This window comes from Eleginops maclovinus, chromosome 4, assembly GCF_036324505.1.
Source record: "Eleginops maclovinus isolate JMC-PN-2008 ecotype Puerto Natales chromosome 4, JC_Emac_rtc_rv5, whole genome shotgun sequence".
Classification (NCBI taxonomy): Eukaryota; Metazoa; Chordata; class Actinopteri; order Perciformes; family Eleginopidae; genus Eleginops; species Eleginops maclovinus.
The window spans coordinates 29,461,922-29,484,949 of NC_086352.1; the positions used below are offsets into that span (position 1 = coordinate 29,461,922).

The window sequence follows — 23,028 nt, forward strand, 5'->3', positions numbered from 1 at the left end:
AGCTACCCTGCAGTAACCTCAATGAGTTCCACAGTAATAGCTTGATAAACACTTTAATACATCAGTAATTATAATAGAAACATATTTAATGTATGATTCTGAAATCGGCCTAATAAGTATCTTTGCTTTTGTCTGTAGTGAAGAACATTCCAATAACTTTGTATTTGAGCAGGATTTTTCAGTTGTAATAGAAAATACCACAGTACAAGATCTGACTATTTTTCCACCTCTGCAAAATACACGTCTTACAATTTTGTAAAGCTGTTTCTGGTCAGACATCCCAGACATAGTCAAGACTACAGATTTCATCCTACCAGACACATTAATAGAAACAATAATGCCTTTGAGTTCCTCAGAGAAACACACCAAACAGTGACTGGTGTCTGCAGAATGTAAAGGCAGATACTCTTAACAGCTTTAATGGCTGTGAATTGAATGCACCTCAGAGTGGGACTGGACTTCACGTTATGAAAGAGAAGAGGCACGGTTCTCAGGCTAGTCCATATCCCAGGAGGGAAGGATGGCTTTAGAGTAAACAGGAGGAGACTGTGTCTCAAGTCTGGCTCTCAGTGCACAGATCTGTAGAGACACGGTTACATGTCCACATCAAACATGGGGAGCCGCTGGTTATCAGGGGACTATTTACTGGCTAAAGCCATGGTCTTTATCGCTATGTGATCTCTGTGATGTGTGTTTGCTTCTGCTCAGAGACACGGAGGCATCACTGGCTCGATGCCACGCATAGTCTGGGGAGGGGCCTGGGAAAAAGAGCTGTGGAGGGGCTCAAACCTGGGATATGCCACATGCATGGGGACTATCAGTCTCTGTAAGATGAATAGTCAAATATCAATCAAACCGCCTCACTGCCCTGAACCACTTCAACCAGTTCAGGGTCATGTTCCCACTGACACCAGTTTGAGAACCACTCCATGCCAGACCATTCAAAACGTCTAGAGTAAACTAAAGGAATATTTCATTGACTAAAAAGCATTGTAACACTTTGAACACCAGCTTTCCAATGAGCTTTGAAAAAGCATGTCTAAGTGCTGTCATTAGTTCCATATTGATGGTGTTATATGGCGTGTTAAGCTCAGGGACTTTCCCAAATGCAGCAGAACCTCCCCCCCGCCCACCTCCCCATTAGCATATGAATGTGTCGTGACATGTGGAAACGGGTCGGTGAGGTCTTCATTAAGCCCAAGCGTCTTTTAAAAATCTTGTGGTTGTCTGGAATCAAAATGCATCCGAAGATTTAGTACTGAATAAAGAGCCCAAAATCACAGATCATAGGAATTTGTCAAAATAAACTTCCTTTCTTTTCATCAGAAGTACAGATGCTTAAATTTAAAGAACTGCAAACAAAATAAATACAGGTACATACCTTCTCATCATCCTCTTCATCATCCCCCACATCCATATTGTCCTGAAAATACAACCACAGCTGTATTATAAAGCTGAGGATCTTTCCTATATTATGAACTTAGTCTCATGTTGACGCTGGGACTCCGTATTAACTCCAGTGAGCTGTTGAGGTCGTCCTCTGACAGAGTGCAGGGATCAGCGGTGACCCCGGGGTCGGCCTGCACAAACACTGGCCACTGCGGGACAGCTGACTGACAGCAGGCCGTGTTGGTCTTTGTTCACAACGCACCACGGCAACCGAAGGTGAGACAACTCACACGTCTACACCAGAACATGATGAATCAATATCTGTATGTTATCTGGGGGTAACGTATTAATATGACAGCGTAATAGGGCTAGTGCAGGGAGCGAAAGGGGGAACAAAAGTTCCGATAGAGAAGTCGTGAATTTACGATAAAGACATTTGAATATTCTGTCAGGGAACATTTTTTCAGATCTTTTTTTAAATACAGCTGTGGAAAAAAAAAATTAGACCACTTCAGCATTATCAGTTTCTCCGGTTTTAGTTTTTATAGGTATGTCTTTGAGTTAAGTGCTTTTTTTAAATGTTATGTTTGTATTCTATAAACTACTGACAGCATTTCTCTGTGTTGGAATTCAACAGAAACTGTAATGGATGCCATACATGTAGAGATTGAAGACAAATGTGGAGTGGTCTCTTAATTTTTTCCACAGCTGTATGTTCGTTTTTTGTATTTCTTTTGTAAACTTCGGACATATTCTTGTAAATTATTCCAATTTAACTAAGATACTATCAACATTTCCAGGATTATATCTGTACATTTTACAAAGCTAAAGTTAGAGGTATTTCTCTCAATAAATGTAAATCATATTTTTAATATCCAGTAGTGGCCCTATTGCCATCGTATGATTATTCGTATATGAATGATATGCTCAAACTGACTATAGCTCTGTTCGCTTGGAGATGTCCCGCCCCTTAACCTATCTGGTACAATATGTTGGAGTACTAGCCAATAGTAGCGGATATGTTCCATAGTGATGTCATTATGTTACGGACGTAAAGGACAGAGTCCAAAGGAGGCGTTTCAGGCAGGCCATTGCACCAATACATCACGCTACAGGAAAGGGACAACTCATGAAAGCCTATGAAGGTCTCTAACAGTAAAATGAAGCACATTGTTGTCTGAACTGCACACTGTGTATGTTATTTGTTAAACCTGTGTTGGAGTGTATACAGTAAATACATACTGCTTCTACACACTGACACAAACAAGATGCTACGTCCTTTTCTTTGGTGTAAAAACGGAGCGTGGTCACAGTGGGGGGAAAAACAGTGAGTTGTGACCTTTTACAGAGCAGAGGCATAAAAAAAATAGTCTCAACGAGAAGAGGGCAACAGACCAATTACAGTGAAGAGGAAGGATTCAGGACAATAACTGGGGGCAGACTGGGGGAAAGAAGAAAGCAGTGTACTGCAAATTAGCTTAGGCTGTAATAATATGTTGCATTAGTCTATTCAGCGAGGTTTCTCTGTGTTATGTGCTATTTTATTATTATGTAGCTAGGTGCTGCTGGTTGCTATGGAAACACACCAGCTTTTTAATTTTGAGAGGAAAATGTGTTTGAGGTGGTCGTTTTTTCAACTATAAATTAAGTGAGGACAGGTAGCAGTGGGTCACTCTGCAGAGGGAGGAGGATAGAAAACAGAAGAAGTCCTACGAAGCTGCTCCACATTCAACACGTCTGATTTCGTACAATTAATAAATACATAAGTAAATAAATGTGAACAGGAACCAACAGGTCAAAAGAGAGAAAGACAAAGAAGAGGATAAAGGAGAAGATAAAGACAGTGAAGAACAAGAAAAAGACAAAGTAGAAGCTGATGCAGATGACGAAGAAGAACGAAGAGGAAGACAAGGAGAAGACTATGGAGACAGAAAAAGAAGAAGGCTAACGAAGCTGCGCAGGCTCACCACGTCCTGGGTTTTTCTAAAAAATGAAAATATGAACAGGAACCAGCAGGTCTTGAAAACAAAAAGAGAATGAAGACGAAGATCAATATGAACACCAAGAAGAAGACAAAAGAGAAGAAGACAGACATAGAAAAAGAAAGAGAAGAAGACATAGACTAACAAAGTTGCTACACAGGAGTGTGAACAAGAACCCACAAAGAAAAGAGGAGAAGAAGATGAAGGAGGCTGATGAAGATGCCCACCTCGTCCTGAGCGACCCGTCCGGAACGGATCTGGATGTAATTCCAGGCGATGAGCAGCACCAGGAAGAGGGGCAGCATGTAGAACTCCCAGTTCCACACTGTCACCAGAAACACCTGCAGGCAGAGGTCACACATGAGTGGGGTCACGCTCCGGAGGGGGTCTGGAGTATGAAACAAACTCTTTATTAAGTCCCACCCAAAGACATTTTCCATAGTTCCTGAATCCCCCGCTAGCTAAAGGTTGATCCAATCTGCTATTGATTTAATTAGCAATGGTCAGTCTGATGAAGGCTACCCCGCCATTATCAAAGCCTTGTTCCTACTATCGGTTGTTCTGCATACGCTGTGCGGGGCGACCACTCCAATCCCCCCCCCACCCAGTGTATATACATTGACATTAAGTCTAATTGATCCATCTCTCTCATCCTGTGTACATTAAAGACGACCCCGTGGCCCACCGGAGACACAGGGAGTCCGTGTGTGAATATGTTATGAAGATTTATAATGCCACTCGTGATGGACATCAGGTAAAAAAAAATGGATTAGGGGATAAAGAGTGTGATGTCTCGATTGCGGGGCTAAATGGAAACGATGAAATAATCCTGTCAGAGAGAGTCAGCGCCGGCCAGCATGGCAGCGTGCCACAAGGCGTGGGGAACAGGTTTACAGGTTTGTGATATGCTAATAAAAATAGAAGTGAACATCTGGTAAAGACATCACTCTCCTCTGAGGCACCAACTGACATAAAAGATGGGATTTTCAAACCACCCCCTCCCGCAACCCCACCATCAGCTTTAATGTGCAATGAGCCAAGCAGGCTCTTGTCTGTGTTATCACAAGCCAAGAACAGCGCCTGGGACAGCCGATGAAACCAACTCCTGACTGAAAGGGTTATGTTTTATTAGAGAGGACTTTGTGATGATGGGAGAGCCGGGGGTGGGGGGGAAAAGCCAAGTCACGCTTTGGTGGAAATGTATACCCAGCACATAAAGATTGTGATAATTGCAGCGCATTTCAGCTTGAGAGGCATTACACTGTGTTCGACAGCAAGAAGGGGCTCTGGAAATGTGATCCAGATTGGAGAGAAAAAAGAAAGAAAAAAAAATCAAAGGCTACCCTAAAGTCGGGAGGGCTACCGGACTGGAGGGTAGCACATTTGCAGATTGTAGCAGGATTTCCAGGCTAATGCTCGGGGAAGGGTTTGCATGGCACGGTGGTAATCCAAGAGCAGGAAAAAAAATAGCTGAGACTTATTGTTTAAAGAAGGGACAATAGAACTGCTGCTTCACCTGATCAGTCATATGAATTATTCTGGAGGAGGGTGCTAAAAGTGGCATAAAGTATATAATATATACGTCAAGTTTGCAGATATTTTCCGCCATTAACTGCAGGTCATACCAGACCAAGCAAAAGAAAAAGAGATCAATATTTTTCCATTTCATATTTTTTTCAGAACCAGACATCAAATATTTTGTGTTAAATCAACTTTAACATGTGACGATTAACATGTTGAATATAAGCTTTGTCATTAAATCCTGTTGGTGTGAACTGCCTAGGTTTCATGATATCAACCTGGTGTAAAAAGAGTGCATACTGAAAATAGAGCTGAATACAAAACGTGCTTGTTCACACACATTATGTTAGGTGTGTGCATACTAGGATATACAAAGGAGGTAGTAAACACACATCTCTTAGATCAGCAACATTGACCAATAACAATTACTGCTTTGTTTTTATGTGCTTATGGCCATTTACTCGCTTATCCTGAAGGGCTAGTTAATGATCTCAATATGGAATGTTGTCTTTTTTTATGGATTTAACTTAACAAAGTGTGTATGGCGATGTTGCCCATGGGTGACTATTTTGTGTGTGTTTGGGTCAATATTTAAATGATTTTTCAAATATAAATGTCACGTCAAATTGCCAAATGTACCACCCTTAAGAAAATTACGTAATTAGGAACAACAGCATGTGATCTATACTGCCAGGTTGGAGGCTTCTCACTGGGAGAACTTGCACATGTTGAAGTATACTGACTACACATTGCTATACTACATTGACTGTCTTCACACACATGTCTGACAATGGGCAGATGTTGCAGGTGGTTCCATCCTGTCATGCAGAGTGAAGCTTTGATTCATTTCTCTCATATGGCGGTAATAAGTGGGCATTTATTTCTTCTCACTGAGGCTTGAAATGGCAGGGAGCGCTGGTGTGAAAACACAAGTACAGATGGTACTGTCTTTCAAACAGTGGGAGGATGTGTGTGTACAGTGTGTGCTTTTTCATGCTTGTATGATTTCTGCTTGAGTGTGTGTGTGATCTGTCAGGTAAAACAACAATATTATACATATTTAAAAACTCTTTATTGTAATTTAGAGACCGGGATTGGGAATTTTTATGAAATTCGGTTTCATTTTGAGTAACTGTGCATTACAAATATTTTCACTGAGCAAAAAGGGCAGATTTTTTAAGTGATCCTCAACTAAAGCACAAAATAAAAAGCATGGCTCAAGCACCGGCTTCTGTTCAGATAACAGCTCTGTGCTGCAGCTCCCATTTTTCACAGCAAATTGGACAAACTGTACTATTGGCTGACGTACAGTATCCATCGCCTTTACACACCTTCAGTGCCATCTACAGGAAGTCTGCAGCAAAAACAAAAAGAACTTTACATGACCTTGATTTCCTGCATAGTTAATGCACAACTTGCTGTATGCCTTTTCAATTGAACTAGATTTGAGAGAGAAATAATGTCAATAAGATCCGAACCCTATCCACTTTACGGTTTAAAAGGCAGGGCCTGTGTTTCTGTCTTCGCACTTGCTTAACACTTGTATTGAACAATGGGAGGAGGAGAAGAAGCCTTATCTCTAAAAGAGTCTTTTAATTGGACTCCTGTCTGCATAATGGGGTCTAAATCAAACCGAGTGCAGATTGGACGGAGGGTTAATGAGTTGTCAGGGAAGTAGAACAAAAATAGACTATCTCGACTCCACTGGGACGCTACTTTCTCCAGCTGAGGCTTAACTCTGCATCCACGAGACACACGGCGCTGAGAGCGTCCACTCCGACGCAGAGACGGGGGCCGAGCCTTTCCATTTTATGCTGAGCCCGACGCCGCATTGATTAAGAATCTTGCTGGGAGAGTTCAAGTAGGGGATAGCCGGGCTGCGGTTGTGTTTTTTCCGCAGCTCGGAGGGAAAACAGAGGGAAATGCAGATTAAAGAGAGTTAAAGCACGTCACCAGGAAGGCTAGCAGGCTCCTCTGAACGCTCTCCCACTGGAAGCAGCTTTTGATGTACTGCAGAGTCGACATGATGGCCCTGTACAGCGTCTGAACGCGCATCACGTTCCTGGCTAGAACCTGAAAGAGACAACATATGAACATGTAAATACAGCAGTTCACCATATTTATGAAAAGAGATGATTTCATAAGGTAGAGGTCTGATTTTGTGTTCATACTAACGTCCCGTCACCGTGACAGTAGCCTGGCATTAGGGTTGGGGATTACATGTAACGGGATACAGCAATAAGGATACAAAAAAGTGAAACGTCTTCCCTTAGAGTTACACACATTCAAAAATAAATGGAAGGGTTACTTTCATAATCACGATACAATACATTTTAAAATCAAGAACAATATACTAAGTAACACATTTAAACACTGAGCCAGCCATAGCGGATTTTCAGTATGGCCTCTCGATCCAAGAAATCTGTCGTTGGGTAAAATGTGGCCCTCCTTTTGTCTTGTAAGCAGAAAGGGGAAACACCATTACTATTCAGGGCAAGCTGATTGTATAAACATACTTGAGGTGCTCTTATTCCATATACTGTAGTAAGATCATATTTTGTTTTAGGAGCAGAAATCTATTAAGTGTGAGCCTTAAGGACTACTGTCTGAATTGTATTTATGGTTTCTCGTTTTGTTTTGTTTTTTTCAGTAGAGGAACCTATTTGTTCATAAAATAGTGTGTTTGAGTTTAACCGTGTGTAATCAACTAAAACGGAGCATTTTCAGCTCAGATCTTATTTCTGCTTTTTAAACTGTAGCGCTCATGAATTCACTTTTGGTGTATAGGCTACTGCTTGAATATGCTTGATTAAAGGCAGGTTTCCCTATGAATAAAATCTGGGACACATTTTTCTTACAAAAAAGTAAATTAAAGCCATCTTATTGATATTCCTTTTCTCTTGTATTTATTGCCATTGCATTTGAATGGAAAGTCATTAGGTTACATTACTTTTATATTGTAATACTTAGATTTGGTTACTTCCTTCTTTTTCAAGGTAATTAGTAATTGTAACAGAATACATTTTTACAAAGACCGTCCCAACCGGGGGTAAAAAAATGTCAGTAATCTGGCCTGATTTCGTCAAGCAAGATGTTCAACATTAAAACAGAAGGAAGCACCGCACATTACCATCGGAGTCCTCTGTGCTTAAGCCAATTTTGGCGTTGGCGAACGATGTATTGTCTGACAACAATGAGTCTTTGTGGGAAGTACAGACAGTCAGGCACCCTGTCTTGCACACTGTATATCAAACTAATGTAGCAGAACACTGGACACAAACTCAGTCACAGTTGGGGTCAATTAAAGCTCAATTCAACCAATTCAGGCGGAGCTAAGTTGCCGTCGTGGCTTTTTAGGGGAAAAAATGTTTTAACGCAACCTTTTTAGGTTCAGAGCCATTTTGAAAATAGACTTGGTAACATTTTAAACGCTCGTCTTTCACTTTTTCTTTGCATTAGCTCTTTCATTCTTTGAAATTTCAATTATCCAAGCATCACATGGATATTGTCAAAAGTGCAGTGACCTCTGACCCTTGCCCTCTTTACTGATGCTGTTCGAAACGTTTGGTGAGCGTTTAGGGCTGCGACCATTGTCGATTCATCTGCTCAGTCTTTTAAATGATAAATGATTCATTGTTTGGTTGGTAAGATATCAAAACAAATTGAAACTTTTCATCTTCAGATGCCTTGTTTTGTCAAACCCACCCACCCAAAGATGATCAATTTACTATCATAACAGAAAGAGCAAATATGATGATTAGTTTTCTGTCTAGCAACCGATTGATTTATCGACAAATGGAGTTAGCAATTAGAAATTAAAAGGTATTTTATCCTTCATATGTATCCAATGCTGCTCTAAATCAAACCTCTTTAAGTAGAATACATAATTTTCGGCCACTAGGAGGCTCTCAATGACAAAAGATGGGAGTTTAGTGGGTAGTAAGCATGGGGTCATGGGAGGCGATGTCTTAAGCACAATTGCTGTCATCTTCTGGTGCATAGAGTGCTAATGTTTGCTTAGCTAAACTATCTGAAAACTTAAGTTCGAGACATACAATGTTCAAAATCTTCACTCAGGTTATCATATATATTTAAAAACCACCTTGATCTAAAGTGGTATCATAAAAGGTATATACAAATGTTCACAAGAAGATACGTAGCTATTACATGCGAGCAAATTAAACGCGTTACCGTGATTCCAATTACAGATATCTACAGGATTTAAAATTTTGGAAACATTTGAGATAATGTAAACACGCAACTCAAACGGATATAACAGGACTAGTTGTCTTTAGACATTTTAATGCGGAAAAGTAACATGTAACAATTTTTTTATCTAAATGTATGTTACGAAACGGTTCAAAAATAAAAATGATATTATGATTCCGAACCCCTGTATAATAGAGGGAATCATCAGAACTGTTTCAAACCTTTTTGGAAAACTTGGGATTATCCTCCAGGAATCTTCTCTCCCGTGGTTGGAAGGTTCTTACACTCGCTCTGACCTGATATAATGAAAAAAAAGGTAATAAATAAAAAGACATGACGATGACAAGTGGACAGAATCAGGCCCACGTTTCACAGCCATCACTGCAGGCTGAACTTTTACTCACAGGGTTAAAAATAACCTCCAGCTCCAGAGTGATGTTGCCCTTCGACAGCCCACCTAAGTCCTCCTTCTTCAGCGGGTAGGTGATCTGCTGTCCCCTGCGGATCTGCGGGGACAGAAAAGGGCATCAGGTGCTGAACTCATCGTTGGACCTGACCGTCAGTCAAGCTGGATTACATTTTAGCGAGTCTTCAACGCAAGGGAGTGTTATCGCCCTCTTCACTTTAATTTAGACACAGGGTGTAAATAGATTCGTCTATTGTCCGTGTGACGGACACTCGGGGAGGTAGTGTGTACCGAGAGCAGGGGAATGGCAACTTTTCCCAGAAAGTCTGGCGCCTTGTCTCCATCCTCATCAAAGATAGTCACCACCAGAACCTCATGAATGTCTTTGACAGGGCTGTGGAGACAGAAATGAGGTCAGATAGTCCACAAAAACAAGCACACTTTTTATTTTCCCCATTTTTCAATTGGTTGTCAAACAGCATACATGCATTAAGTTGTATTAAACAGAAAATGTGGTGGGAAAAATAGAGTCAAACTGACAATGTGAAGACTTTATTCCACTCTGGGTAGAGGCTCTTGTAGACTGTGTGGGACTGCAGTCTGTCGTTCCCCATCTCCAGCACACAGAAAGGATCACTCTTGCCTGGAGAACAACAACAAACACATTTAACATTGGGCTCCCTCCGTCCCTTTCATGCAAAACAAAGAGAACTCAAATCAAAATCTGTGACTAGAGCAGGAACGATAAGTTGATTAATCGATTTGTCTATCATCAGAAAAATAAAGCCAACTTTATTGATAATCAATTCAAAGTTGAAGTACCTCTTTGAGCAAAAATGCCTCAAATATGGACATTTCCAGTTGTTTTTTTAAAACAAGTAATTTTATATCAAATTAAGGTGAATATATCTGTGTTTTGGACAGAAAAAGGGAACAGGGATTGCAATTCCACTATTTTTAACCGACAATTTATTGGCCAAACAGTCCATTGACGAGACAAACGTACAAACGGCAGATTAACCTTTAATAACAATAGGTGTGATCCTGTGTGTGTCGTACCGTTTAAATCAGCAGCCATCAGATCTGCAGCCTTGATGACTTTTATCTGAAGGAAACCGACATCACGGAGGTTTTTCAGGGACCTTTTCAAACTCTGTGGGGACAAACGGGAACAAATTATAACTAAAAAGACTCAGAGACTACCTACTGCCACCAAGTGCACAGTCCTCTAACTTGTTATTCCTCCCAGAAAAACATGAGCCAAGCTCCATTTCATTCAAGAGGACATCTCACAATGTTAGGAACTGTGAAAAAATGATCTGGGATACAAAAACCAACATCTTTAGTGTGGTAAAAACAATATATAAGAATAATAATAACAATTTGTCACATTTAAATACATATTACATTTAAATCATAAAAAAAGATTGTTTATTCTGACTGTTTCTATTTGTATTTAATAGCCATGTCAAACATTGTTTTTGCATATTAGAATAACCACATAACCACAGGTTCAGTATATGCAGATATTTCCCACTTCAGCGCTAAATAGACAAATAAATGAGGTTTTAAGGAAGTATGGTGACAGTTGTAAGGCTTTTTGTGAAGCTGTGTCATCCATGATTTAAGGGATAATCACCAAAAGAGCAGTTATTTTGGAGGCTTGAGTCTGTTGTTGGAAAATAATAATAAAGAACTTTGACTAAACATTAAGAGACAACCGCACATTATCTCAGGCTTTTCACAATCTCAATCTATGACATAACACCAGGCACTTTATCAAGGCATGAAGAGATTAGGGAGTTTCTTTTCAGCAGCTGACTTTGAAATCTATTATGTCAATATTTTCCACAAGCGCTCTAACAAACCAACATTCATTTCTTTCAAAACGTTTTCACGTTGGATGACTCATCTCAAGCAAGTAACTGCTGCACGTTCATTTTCATAGTTTCGTTTTCTGGCATGAATTAAAACCTGCAGCTGTAACACATAAGATATAACATCTAAAAGTGGATGTCATGTCAACTGTTGATTGTAAAATAAACATAATTTGTAGCTTATAGACAAGAAAACAGGCTTTTGATGACTGAAGGCAGATTGTAAAGGTTTGCTATCTCCTGTCGAGTTTCAAAATGTCTATTCTCTTCTCAGCACTTTTTTGAAGCAACCCAGCTGAATCTGAAAGTAAAGCTACATACAGCTGATAAACACTAATAAAGCAGAGTTCTTGTTACCAACTCTCAACATATTTCTAGGAAAATACTGCCATCTCTTGGCCTTTTCAACACAGAAGGTACCGCAAGAATCCTAGGAACAGTTTAGACTTGAATAACCCCGGCCTGGCTCGGATTTGAACCCATGACTGTTAAATATAAACATGTTGAATTACAGATTCCTGAAACTGACTGAAAGCAATATCTTCCACAGACTACGACCCTACCCCACCTCAAATCCCCTTACATAAATAAGAGACTAGGGAAAAGCATCGTACGCAGGGTGAACATTAACCAGATTTAGCAGCAGTGTTGCTTGCAGAGGTCCACAGGTATGGACTGAGATTGATAATACAAATATAGCAATGTTTTTATTTGGGTCTGTTTTTAAAAAGAGCTTAATGCAGCCGTTATGAAAATAAGTCAGTGCTTAAATAGATTAAATGGCTGGGGGCTATTTTAACCCATGTTTAGACTGATGAAAGTACTGTTTTGAACCATTTAGGTTGGATTAGTTTAGGGTATTTGGTTAGCGTTAGGGGATTATTAGCTTGTGACGTTTTGGTAGAATGCATGAACTCTCTTCAATTCTAGATCAGTTTGTATTATATATTGTAAATACTTTGTTTTGTGTTTGGGCCCCTATTCCTAAGCTCTGGATAGCTTATTAGAAAGTCCCATTATACAAATATCCACTATGACATTAGCTTCAGAACTAGTTTGGATGAATGTGACACTAATAATCACTGAGACATGACTTTCATCACCTCAATTAACCATGTTGAGACTGACCCATATTTGTATATAACTGGCTGCTTTTGTATTTCAAAATTGAGTTTACAGATAAGAATTGTCGGATAGGGTACTGACGTAGTTGTCCAGCTGGATCTCTTGTTCTTTGGGTTCATCGAGAGGCGCAGCACTCAGGTCAGAGATGGAGACGCCGCTGCATGTGTTCAGTGTGAGCAGGAAGACCAAGCGCCCCTTGCCCTGGTTCAGGGTGTGTGTTAACAGCTGTCTCTGATTAAAGGGTACCATGGACAGGTCAACTTCACACCTGTACACAAAAAACACACACAAGGAGTAGCAGGTATGCAGACAAGTGTGGTCACATACAGTGTATAAACACATAAAAGCACAAACCAAGAATACACATGTGCAGAGAGCATCATTATAAAGATAAACACACCTGGGAATCATGTGCTTAATCATTACGCCTGCTTAAATTGATCCCCATTGTTCATAGCAACAAAGTAGGGCTTCATAGTAAAGCCGCTTATTGGGGCCATTGTAGGAAAATAATAAAAAATACTGAGTTTTTAAATGTATGAGAATAAAACTTTCAATAAATAAAGAGCTTTTTTGAACATTAAAGCATGTAAACATGTCACAGTAGAGGCAAACAACACAAATATGAAACCTGAAAATGAGCATAATCACACACACACACACACACACACACACACACACACACACACACACACACACACACACACACACACACACACACACACACACACACACACACACACACACACACACACACACACACACACACACACACACACACACACACACACACACACACACACACACACACACACACACACACACACACACACACACACACACACACACACACACAATTATATGGTGACTCTGGCAAGAAATCAGTATTTTAATATTGCTTGATTTAAATGCAAAGTATAATTTGATTAGGTCATTGTCTGCAGGCATAATACACAGCAAGCATGTATAATCTCAGAGAACATACGGGCCTTTTTCTGAGATTTGTCTCATTATATCCACCCCAGAATTTTGGGGAATTGTCCCATACTGGCTTTGTAAGGGGTGCAGAAACACACACACACACGCAGCTTCTGAATGCAGACTCACGCTCCCAGCATGTCCTCGCTCCTCCGTCCTTCTTTAGACCAGAGTTCCACCTCCAGGGTGTCCGGACTGTCCACAAACTGGTTCAGAGTGAACCTCTCTCTCCACTGTGGGTTGGACACCCGGCAGTGATTCTGAATTTAAAAAAAGAGGTCAGAACAACAAATGTAAATATATACTTTGTTAAATTCACTTGCATGTGAACCCTGAGAGTAGCCAATCAAACTCAAATAAAAAATGTCCCAATTTATCTTTGACGATATAATTCCACTTGCTGTCAGAGTGAATGTTATCTTTAATTTTCCATCACATTTATAAAAAGCCTGTAGTTATATAGCTCTTAGGGTTCATCAGTTTTTCCAGATTCTTCAATTGAATAGTGTGTGAATGTTTTTGTGTTCAAGCATCTTCAGAAAGCAGCATCAGATTTCCATCGCACATCAAAGCACGCAGTAATTACTGTCATTCTGAAAAGAAATGAGCGGAGTGATGCTGCTCATTAGCATGTAGCTTTGATGTGTAAAGGATGATGCTGCAGAATAGCACAACATTAATCAGTTCGGACATCATCCAGCTGACAGGATGAGCAGTGATTAGTTTTTCATGTCACTACCAGAAATCCATTTTCTTTTATTCCGTTGCTCAATCATAAACATCAACCCTCTGCTAACAGTCTTAGCAGGACAAAGGTGAGTGCTTCATTTATTTTATATATCGTAAAACTCTGTTGCATAAAATAGCCAACAATATAATAACGCCATGGTAAACATACCATAATACAGATAAATACAAACAACTTTGGGTTTTAAAGACAATTTCCAACATTTGATTTTAAAAATCACAACCAATTTGCAATTTTTAACCAAATATATATTAGAACATACTTACTTAAGTACTATTCTAAAGTAAAATTGGAGGTACTTTTATTTACTCAGGTATTGTAATTGAATGCTACCTTATACTACAATACCACACAATTTCAGAGGGAAATGTGTTCTTCTTACTTCCCAACATTTATCCATCTATCTTATGCTTTAACTACAACATCAGATTAATTCACAAAATGTGATGCCTTGTTAGAGATTAAATTATCCAACAGCATATCAATTATTTAAAATGTGCTCCACCTCAATTAGCTGTTACACTTTAATTCTGCTAAAGGACCAGTCAAAATATTCCAAAAATATGATATATACATAGTATACAAACTCCCTGAAGTCTGCCCAACAGTGACTTTAATTAAATACTTTTAATACGATTGCAGCTTTGCTTAAGTGAAATCTTGTATGTAGAACTTTCACTGTAATGCCTTAACTTAAGTAAGCTAGAATAAGATGGACTTACAGGACAAGATAGATAAATATGAACAACAAAAATGCAATAATGTAAAGACCAGTATATCATTAAATAACAATATTAGATAAGATTAGGAAATAATAGACAAGTAAAACATCTACTTTCCAAAGTGGAACTTTCAAAAGAAAAGGAACAAGATAAGGGAAGAAGTTTTATAATAAAGAAGTGTTTTGGATTGTTGGAAAAGACACATTAATTAACTAATTCAGTCTATATGTACACACAGTACAAATTCACACATGCATCTATATTAAGTCTGACTGAACACATGCACAAACACATTTTTTTCAGAGAGGTGTCAGAGCCAAGTGGCTGCCAAGTATGGCCACAGGGAGCATTTGATGGTTTGATGCCATGCTCAAGGACACCTCGGCAGTGGAGGCATCTCTCCAGCTGCCAGTCCACAAAACGGGAATGAACTGGTGACCCTTCTTGTTCCCGAGCCAAGTCCCTACTGTCTGAGCTACTGCCGCCAAAGGGAGAAGGTACAGAGGAAAGGGAGAAAAGGGGGGGGGATTTGAGGAATAGAGGGGCTTTAAGAGGACAATAGGCGAGAACGAGGGGGGTGGAGGAGATGAGAAGTACCTTGCTTTTGAATCTCTGCTCTCCCAGTCTGAAGCGGACAAAGAGCTGACCCCCCTGAGCATCCAGCGGCAGCTCCTGGCCCTCCACCAGAGTCACTGACACAACAGAGGTCCACAGCTGACTCTTCCTTAGAGACTCGGACAGACTGAAGCTCTGAGAAGAGCCTCCCGACTGCAGCGGCAGGATTCAAAGAAAGGAGAGTTTAGATCACAGAGAAAAAGACTTTCGGGTTATCTAAGGGGGCTGCACCAGAACTAATAGTGATTAATCTGGACTGATATTGCAGGTATAATTTGGCTTGCGATATTAGAGCGAATCTCATTTGATTTACATAATAAATGATTCAAGTTCTTACTTGTATTTTGTTTCTCTAAACCTCATGTTTCCATGCTTTAATGTTCAAAAATCTCTTGCAGCACCTCTTTTCACCCTCTGTCTGAAACCAGAGCTCAGTCTGCTCTGTTGTGATTAGTTAACCGCTTGACCGAGAAGTTCCAACCTTAGCCTTTCATGTACAATGTGTTGGAATGGAAGCCAATAGAAGTTTGAGGCTTACATAATGAGGTCACCATGTAAGGAAAGTATATTCAATTATGATAAGAGTAAATAATAATAATAATAATACAAATAAATAGGGCCCCTTTAAGACCATCTGGACTAAACAAGGATTTATTTTATTTAGTGTGTGGAAAACTGTTTTTCTGCAGCACCACAATAAGTAATCCAGATATCTTCACATATTTTGCTTTTAACAAATGTTGCTTAAATACTGTATACTTAAATCAAACCAAATCAAATTCATTTCCATAATAACCATCCTCTTGTCTTTTATAACGATGCATGCATGTATCAAGCAAAGCAGAGGAAGAAAAGGAACTAAACACAAAGCAGTAGAATAAATGGAATAGATTCTACTTGGATATTGTCATGAGCCATTGGGAGAGGCGGCTGAATGAAACACTATTTTCTCTATTCTTCAGTGAAAGGAGGATTAAATTGTCCCTTCAGTTCACTGAGAGATTAGGTAAAGCCTGCAGTACCGTCTCTCTTCCACATATAATAGGCAGCCATGTTCTCGGATAATTAGCTGAGCTTACATGAAGACAGCACAGTAGAGAGATCTATTTAACCCAGATTCAATTCATGCAGATCAGGCTGACAGTGACGGCTCTGCCACATGCAGAAAAATCACATTTCAATTGACGGACCACACTCAGTTGCACTCGGCTGAGTACAATTAGCATGTGGAGTAGCAGGGGGACTGGAATCAGTCATGCAAAGAACTGCCAGACACCAACAATGTGGCTGCAACCCAATCTATAAGCATGCGCACAGTAGGGGAGAAAACCTGTTTTATGTTAGAATCAATATTCTTAATTTCTAAGATATTGAAACTATCCAAAGCCAAAGAAAATCTATGTGGAAAACCTTGTTTGAAAAATTTAAATATTGCAAGTGGTGGACAGTAAGCCTACACACAAAGTCAAAGTTGTGTCAGCCAGGTTCCCAGTTTTATTTTGAGTACATTATATTGTTGAAATTGGCAAATCAAATTGAGGAATCTAGTCTTAGCCCACTAAGTCACTAAGAAATAAGAAACATATGTGAATAAAAATATTGTTTGTTTGTGCATGTTTATCATGAATATATTTCGCTTTGTTCGACTGTGCGTTTACATTTTTAACGGGTTGATATAACTCTATCAAATATACAAACTCTTTAGTCTTATCCTCACATTACTTTGCTTTCATGACATCATTTACTACCGTTTTTTTAAAGCATACAGCTGACTAAGGTAGATCCTTGAATGATCACCAATATGCACGCAATCTAAAATCATTATTTAAAAAGATATGTTTTATTGAATGTTGAGATACCCAAAGATTCCCACCACTCACAGACACACTCTGGTTCTAGCATCTCAGAAAAGAAAGCAGCCCTGAACAGATTCATAGATGCATGCATTATAAAAACAGAGGGTACACAAATAGCATGCTAAGCAAAAAGAAAACATGCATTCAGCAGCTGCTCTGCGGGTCAGAACACAACCACCATAAATATAATGGATAAGTTATCAATGTTCCTAATATTTTGTTATTGTAAAAAAAGTCCCATACAAAGACCAAACCAACAACGCGTCTCGGTACTTTACTCTCCGAGGCACTCCAATCAAAGCCCTTTGGTTTTTACTGAAAGCGTGCATCTCTTTTATAAAAAAAGTGTCACAAATGTATCGGTTTGGGAATTTTTGTCTTTAAAAGGCAAAATTGTTGAAATTGTCTGAGGTGTAATGGTCATGTTGTTCCTCCATCTACTTTTTGACTTTTTCTATTGAGTGAGAATGCTTCTGTGATGCAAAAATGCTTTTCAAAATGTATGAAAGGGAACCCCTGGATAGTGTGCCAAACTGATTCTATGGACGTTCTCTGGATATCATGAAAACTTGATATGAATAAACTGAATTGTAAATATCTGTGCTTGTGCTCCGTTTACACTGTCTCACAGGTTTCAGTAATCTCCCATGATGCCACTTTTTAGGAATGGTTACTTATGTTTATGGCAGGAGGACGGTGTATATGGGGGCCACATTCATGGTATTCATGTTTTTTGGATGACAATAGAAGACTATGGGACAGGATCAATTTAGTGTTGGTATTGGTCTTTGTAATGTTTTTTTATTTATCTTTTTGAATAGGAAACTGACTGTTAATGGCTTCAGGTTTATCAGGTTTCATTTGCTACAGAACATGCTACAGACACACAGAACATGGTGATCTGCTGCCCTCTTGTGCAAAGAGACACATGATTACAATTAACTCCTACATTTATTTTTAGATTCATAAATAGCAGATGTATTTAGAATGCAGACCAAAATAATTAAAAGTGTTTTTTTTTCAAGTCTGTCTTGTGTGGTCCCTCCGTAGTGCCTTACCCTAACACTTCGTTTTCTTTTTTGGGGCCACCTCTGGCGACAGGAGCATGCATGTTAGCAGCAAAACAAAATGACACGATGGTTAGTCATGCACAGACACAAACATGTGCAGTCAATACAATGCATGAGCGACAAATACAATGCACAACACAGGTCTCCCTTCAGATGGGGACCATGCAGTACATACAGGGCCTCTTTTGCTCTCTCCGTCCCGGAGTGAAAGTCTCATGTCCACCAACACCTGGCCCATGTCGTCCTCCAGGCTGTTGGGGTCGTTCAAGGGCAAGTACATCTCGTTGACCCTGGAAAACATCGACCAGAGGGACCATCACATTAAGTTTTGTTGACATGATGTCAGAGAGAAGTTTAATCTACTATAAGGTCATTTTAAAAGGATGTTGCTAGTAAGAGTTGTGGAGAATTCCCACAAATTCCCAGCCTTCTTCACCTGCTGCCCTTCTGCTTCCTGGAGAGGCAGAGCTAAACAACCTAGGAAGGATGGCCTCAAGTGGAGACCTCTCCCATTGTTGATAAGCAAGTTTCGTTTGCATTAAGTTGCATGAATATATTTAGTGCACCGTTTAAATCACATTTGTGGTGAAGGTATTTCTACATTCTTCTAACTTGATTTATCCTCACTTAGATCTCCCAGGAAACAATAACAGAAAGACAACCAAAGATAGATTTGGCACTCCTTGTGTGTTCATTCTTAAATACATTACATTGAAAATTCTTCAATTATTTTGTTTTGGTTTACCTTTCATATTTGATTTTTCTTATATTTTGTCTCATCATGAGGCCAAAACAATCTGAACTTTTTTTGTCACAATATAAACTGTGATGTGGTCAGGTGACATATTGGAAGATGATAGCTTATTGTAAAAACATAATTATAAGCATATATAGGTCAGCCAATCAGAGACAAGATGTAGCAGTACAGAAATGCCAAATTCATTTTTAAAAAGCTAATCTTGAAAAAAAAAGGTAAAGCATTTATTAAAACTTCAGACCAAGTTAAAAGAAAAACAGGTATAATCAAACTATGAAATACTTGATTAAAAAGTTTGTTTATGTTTTAAGTACAACTTTTATTTTCTGCACGCCAATTTATTTACAGCACGTTTCTTTGTAATTCACACAAAATCAGTATACATTTATAAACAAATCATTTACCCCTGAACTCTAAATGAAACACTCACTTGTCCATCTCCAGTTCACTCAGGGTGACGATAGCGGAGCCCATGAAGTCATCAGTAGTCAGATCACGGTCGTATACCTGAGTCACGTCAACGGCAAGCGAGAGTTGATACAGAGCAGTTATGATCATAGTGATGAAAAGCATTGAAAATAACTTTACCACCGAGTGAAAAATGACGTTACCTTAATGTACAGCTTCTGGTTCAGATCCTTCACGGGAATGGAGAAGGTCTCATTCCATGTCGGGTTGAGGTCTTTATAAACCACTTTGCTTTTGTAGAATGTTTTCCCGTCCAATTTGAACTTCACATAAGGGTCGCTGGTACCTGAAAACATAACCAATACAAGACAACGCAGGTGGATTAATTAGTCATACTTCTCGCTGGTGTTTACTCTCATCAAATTAGTAGTGGGGTTAAACATTTACTTAAATTGCTCATTACTTAGTTGTTCATTTAACTTTACAAGAGGGGTTTGAGGGAGTCTATCCCTTGTAGACCATTTACATGCACAAAGGAAAAGTTTAGTTTTAACTTACAGGCCACCACTTACTCCCCGGATGCATTAAAAGGAAATGATGGTGACTTCTGAAAACTGCATATACTGTAAGCAGAATTAAGGCCACAACTTCTTCTATTGCATTTCAAAAGAAGGGCCTTTTTTTCCATCATGACTGAAATACGCTGATGCAATGACGGTGCCGTTTATTTCCAAACTAGGTTTTTAAATAGCACACTTTTTCTCAACTTCTAAAATAACTGCACGGGTTTCCAGTGAAAGGAGGAGCCAGGTGTAGTCTCTCATGAGTCTGAACAGAGGATGTGGTTTCTGTCCTCTTCAACCAAGGTGACCACAGCTTCCTGAATCAATAGCCAATCAGATTTCCTCTTCCACTACAAAAAGTGACAGCAGCTGAAACTGTGTTTGTCTCATGACTAATGTATCACATGAAGACATGTTTTATTATTAGCTTTGATAAAAGTGTTTTACTTTTTTAAACATCTCCCTTTCATTGCTGCTCTTTCAAATCCTTTTCACTTTGAGGTAAAAGAATATTCTGTTCTATCAGCCAGCTGGGGGCAGCAGTCCACCAATCGCACCATCCCATTCAGTAGATTGGCCAAATATGTACACAAATACAAGGAATTTGAATGTGGTTATTCTTTTATTGTTTGAATTTTATATTATACGTTTTTCAGTTGTAGATTTCATGATTACAGTCTAGTTATTATCTTCTCTTGCGAGTAATATTGTATTTCTCTAAAAGCGGTCATTAGGGATTTAAGCACATACATTCCCCCCCCCTTTATTTTAATGTAAATGCACAGGATAGACACACACTGACACAACGACATCAAAGCTAGTCATAGGTAAGACATTTTCATTTAACTACTATGCAGTATGTGCCTTAATGCAGATAAATGTCTGTAAATATAAATACATACAACGTATGAATAGATATTTTATTATTTTTTATATTCTATAAATCACACATTTAAAAAAAGTATAATATTTTAAAGAACAAATAGGTTATTGCTATTTAATATAAATATATATTTGTGGATAACCTCCAATAATGCAAATCATACTGCAATTGCAATATTGCCACCAAATTAACCAACCAGTGTTTTTTTTTTCTAATCGTGCAGCCCTACTATTTAATATTACTTCTGCTATTATAATTTTAGTTATTATGCTCAAATGGAAATAAGCATTACATAAAATATTATGAAACAAATCAGTGTTTGTCATCAGCAAACAACTGTCAGCATACACTCTGCATGCATTGTTTATAATCCAAACAAAGAGAAAGAAATGTTCTCCATGCACTGCTCTTAAAGGGCTGCAGTCGTAACATGCAGGGGAAACCAAATCCTCCTTTGCCTTGATCCTCCCCGTCAATTCTGCATTATCTCTACCCACAGCCTGCCTGTGTAAATACAAAGCCACACGAGAGAGAAATTAATCTGAAACATGCCCAGAGTGAAAGGCCTGCTTTGGTGAGTGCTGGGTGTGGTTCAGACAGGTTCTAATATGCCGTGTGGAATCCTGCCCCGGCTGTTAGAAGAGCCTCACAGACAACCTGACACTCGGCTGTCTCGGTTGTCCCTGGAGTCAAAAACTGTGTGTGTAATCAAACAGACACAAGCGTTTACAAGCCAAGGCTAAACACACAGACTGAGGTCAGCAGAAACACACACCGGCAGGAGGACACAGGTTTTCCTGCTAGGTTTAAGGGGACCCTACGATGCTCATTTTCAGGTTCAAATTTGTATTTTGTGCCTTTACTGGGACATGTCTCCATGCTTTAATGTTCAAAAAGCTCTTTATTTTTCTCATACTGCCTGTGCTGCAGCACCTCTTTTCACCCTTTTTCTGAAACCAGAGCCCACTGTGATTGGTTAGCTGGCTGGCTCTGATTAGTTAACCGCTTTGAGATGTTACGCCCCTTAATTTATCACATACAATGTGTTGGGGCACTAGCCAATAAAAGTGCGAGAGTGAGTCGCTATGTTACGGAACTAAGCAAAGAAGTCCAATGGCGGCGTTTCAGGCGCAATGCTATATACCACACCACAGGAAAGGGGAAACGCTTAAATGCATAAAAGGACCCCTTTAAAAGTTCCCGCCATGCACGAAAAAAAACAATCTTAAGGTTAAGGGAAGTTCAATAAGTATGGTTGGTGATTGAATATGTAACTTCAATAATCTCTGTGTCATTTCAGAGGTGATACAGGAAACGGAACATTTAAAAATAAAAAAAAGAGTAAACACAACTAACAGTTGCAACACGAGCGAGAGAACAGGTAGGGTAAATTAATACCAGTAGTAACACTTAGTCACTGGGACAGAGACGCACAAGGTCGTGCTAAATGATGACATAAGTGACAAACTTTACCGTGTGTCAGAAGTAGCAGGAAGACAAGAATGATCAAAGTGAAAAAACATGTATACTATCTGGAAAAACTAAGTTTACTAGCAAGGATGCAAAAGTTCAAACACTGTAGCATTGTTTGATAGACATTTGGTCTGAAGGCTAAAACCCCTTTAGATATTGTGCTCAAGGGGGTTCTTCAAACAAATACATATAAAATAAAGCACATTAAAGAAAAGAAAACTAAAGTATACTAACACATACACAGGAAAGAACCTCTAAAGAGTACTACAAATATACCAAAACAATACATAAAGTAAAGGTAAAGCAGACATTCCCACTGAAGGGACATGCACCTACATGGAAGATGGAATAGAACATTATGGTAAAATATCGAAAGTATACAGGATTTTAAAAGAATTTGGTGTTTGTAAAAAGGCCTAAATAAAGGTTATGATCTAAACATTTAG

The 23,028-nt window shown here is 39.1% G+C and overlaps 1 protein-coding gene across 4 annotated transcripts in view; it reads right to left on the reverse strand.

The window, feature by feature from the left end:
* LOC134862953 (multiple C2 and transmembrane domain-containing protein 2-like) overlaps positions 1-23,028 on the reverse strand; it is a 45,025-nt gene that overhangs the window by 4,865 nt on the left and 17,132 nt on the right. For 3 of the 4 annotated variants that reach the window (XM_063881102.1, XM_063881100.1, XM_063881099.1), the window contains 15 exons: positions 19,867-20,009; positions 19,686-19,762; positions 18,674-18,788; positions 18,487-18,519; positions 15,555-15,725; positions 13,617-13,747; positions 12,591-12,777; positions 10,567-10,660; positions 10,048-10,150; positions 9,799-9,901; positions 9,506-9,607; positions 9,323-9,397; positions 6,846-6,965; positions 3,599-3,712; positions 1,382-1,423 (listed from right to left, as the gene is read on the reverse strand). In XM_063881102.1, coding sequence (XP_063737172.1) covers positions 1,382-1,423; positions 3,599-3,712; positions 6,846-6,965; positions 9,323-9,397; positions 9,506-9,607; positions 9,799-9,901; positions 10,048-10,150; positions 10,567-10,660; positions 12,591-12,777; positions 13,617-13,747; positions 15,555-15,725; positions 18,487-18,519; positions 18,674-18,788; positions 19,686-19,762; positions 19,867-20,009 — 1,610 coding nt within the window. The remainder of the gene's footprint in view (positions 1-1,381; positions 1,424-3,598; positions 3,713-6,845; positions 6,966-9,322; positions 9,398-9,505; positions 9,608-9,798; positions 9,902-10,047; positions 10,151-10,566; positions 10,661-12,590; positions 12,778-13,616; positions 13,748-15,554; positions 15,726-18,486; positions 18,520-18,673; positions 18,789-19,685; positions 19,763-19,866; positions 20,010-23,028) is intronic. The other variant, XM_063881101.1, reaches the window with a different exon arrangement.